The following is a 1,928-nucleotide window of genomic DNA, read 5'->3' on the forward strand; positions in this document are numbered from 1 at the left end:
ATTTAACTGTTTAAGTTGAAATTTAGTCCAGGGAAATCAGTTATTTAGTAGATTTGGCAAAGTGATGTTTGCTAAGGTAGTAAAAACTCTATTGTAAGCACATATACCATTAACTATGAGTATAGTCATTCAAACTAAGAATTTGCCACATTACTCTTGAATAAAAAAAGTCTCTAAGGTCACAAAAAGTTGAATACAAATTTACATTTTTTACAAGCTGTTTATTTTCAAGGTTCACGGTTCTTCATTTGTCATTGCAGTGTATTTCCATACAAAAAAACCTAAAGTGTTTCTCTCAGGCATTTGATGCTCTCAAAGAACGGTCATACAATAGGTCCAGACATGACATCAGACATTGTACCGACAAACAACATTAAAAAGCTGTTCCAAAAAAAGAAGAAGAGAGTGATGTTAAATGATTAAATGTTGTGTTTCTTCTTGGGGACCTTCAACCAGCACTTGAACCGTTTCCATCCAGATTTCTTTTTAGAAGCTGTCTTCTCCTGAGTTGTCGCAGTCATCATGTGGTTGGACCGCTCCAGTGTTTTCTCTTCTTCATCTAGAGCAGGCTGTAGTTGTATCAGCCTTTTTTGGAACGTGCTCTCATTATGGCAGTGAGCTTCCTCTATTACCTCCTTGTCCTCCACCAGTTGGTTGCATTGATCCATCTTGCTTTTTAAGTTATTCTCCATCTTTTTGAGAGCGACCTCCATTTCTGAAATAGTCTCTAGATGTTCATCTATGATACGATCCTTTTGTTTTGATTCATCATTTAGGTCTTGAAGGATGCGGTTGGTTTCCTTTTCCTTGATAACCATGTTTTTTCGCTCTTCTTCCAACTGGTTTCTATGCTCTTCTTCCATTTCTAGAGTTTTGGCGTGAAATTTTTTTTTTGCTTCCTCCAGGTCAGTTTGTAGTTGTATTAGCTTTTTTTGGAACGTGCTCTCACTATGGAAGTGAGCTTCCTTTATTTCCTCCTTCTCCTCCACCAGTTGGTTGCATTGATCCATCTTGCTTTTTAAGTTATTCTCCATCTTTTTGAGAGCGACCTCCATTTCTGAAATAGTCTCTAGATGTTCATCTATGATACGATCTTTTTGTTTTGATTCATCATTTAGGTCTTGAAGGATGCGGTTGGTTTCCTTTTCCTTGATAACCATGTTTTTTCGCTCTTCTTCCAACTGGTTTCTATGCTCTTCTTCCATTTCTAGAGTTTTGGCGTGAAATTTTTTTTTTGCTTCCTCCAGGTCAGTTTGTAGTTGTATTAGCTTTTTTTGGAACGTGCTCTCACTATGGAAGTGAGCTTCCTTTATTTCCTCCTTCTCCTCCACCAGTTGGTTGCATTGGTCCATCTTGCTTTTTAAGTTATTCTCCATCTTTTTGAGAGTGACCTCCATTTCTGAAATAGTCTCTAGATTTTCATCTATGATGCGATCCTTCTGTTTTAATTCATAATTTAGGGCTTGAAGGATGCGGTTGGTTCCCTTTTCCCTGATAACCATGTTTTTTCGCTCTTCTTCCAACTGGTTTCTATGCTCTTCTTCCATTTCCAGATTTTTGGTGTGAAGTTTTTTCTCCACTTCATCCCGGTCGGTCTGTAGTTGTATCAGCTTTTGTTGGAATGTGCTTTCATTATGGTAGTGAGCTTTCTCCACCTTTTCGAGAGCAGCCCCCATTTCTGAAATAGTCTCTAGATGTTCTTTTATGAGACGTTTCTTCTGTTTTAATTCATCATTTGGGTTTTGAAGGATGCGGTTGGTTTCATTTTCCCTGATAACCATGTTTTTTCGCTCTTCTTCCAACTGTTTTCTATGGTCTTCTTTCATTTTTGAAAGAGCTAGTTTAAGAAAGAAGACTTCCTTTTCTTTTGGTTCAAGACGGTTAGCTGGAAAAATTGTTTTTTTAGATTGCTTTACAGATTGGATACA

At 37.4% G+C, this 1,928-nt stretch overlaps 1 protein-coding gene across 1 annotated transcript; it reads right to left on the bottom strand.

The window, feature by feature from the left end:
- Positions 1-419: 419 nt before the first annotated feature.
- Positions 420-1,676, bottom strand: LOC114474647 (interaptin-like). Its single transcript, XM_028465076.1, has one exon. It carries the CDS (start codon positions 1,674-1,676, stop codon positions 420-422), a length of 1,257 nt encoding a protein of 418 aa, XP_028320877.1.
- Between the last annotated feature and the right edge of the window lie 252 nt (positions 1,677-1,928).

This window comes from Gouania willdenowi, chromosome 13 (genome assembly GCF_900634775.1).
Source record: "Gouania willdenowi chromosome 13, fGouWil2.1, whole genome shotgun sequence".
Classification (NCBI taxonomy): domain Eukaryota; kingdom Metazoa; phylum Chordata; class Actinopteri; order Blenniiformes; family Gobiesocidae; genus Gouania; species Gouania willdenowi.

Bases quoted from the DNA above. Each gene is read 5' to 3' on its own strand.
- LOC114474647 (XM_028465076.1), bottom strand. From the start codon at position 1,676: ATGGGGGCTGCTCTCGAAAAGGTGGAGAAAGCTCACTACCATAATGAA.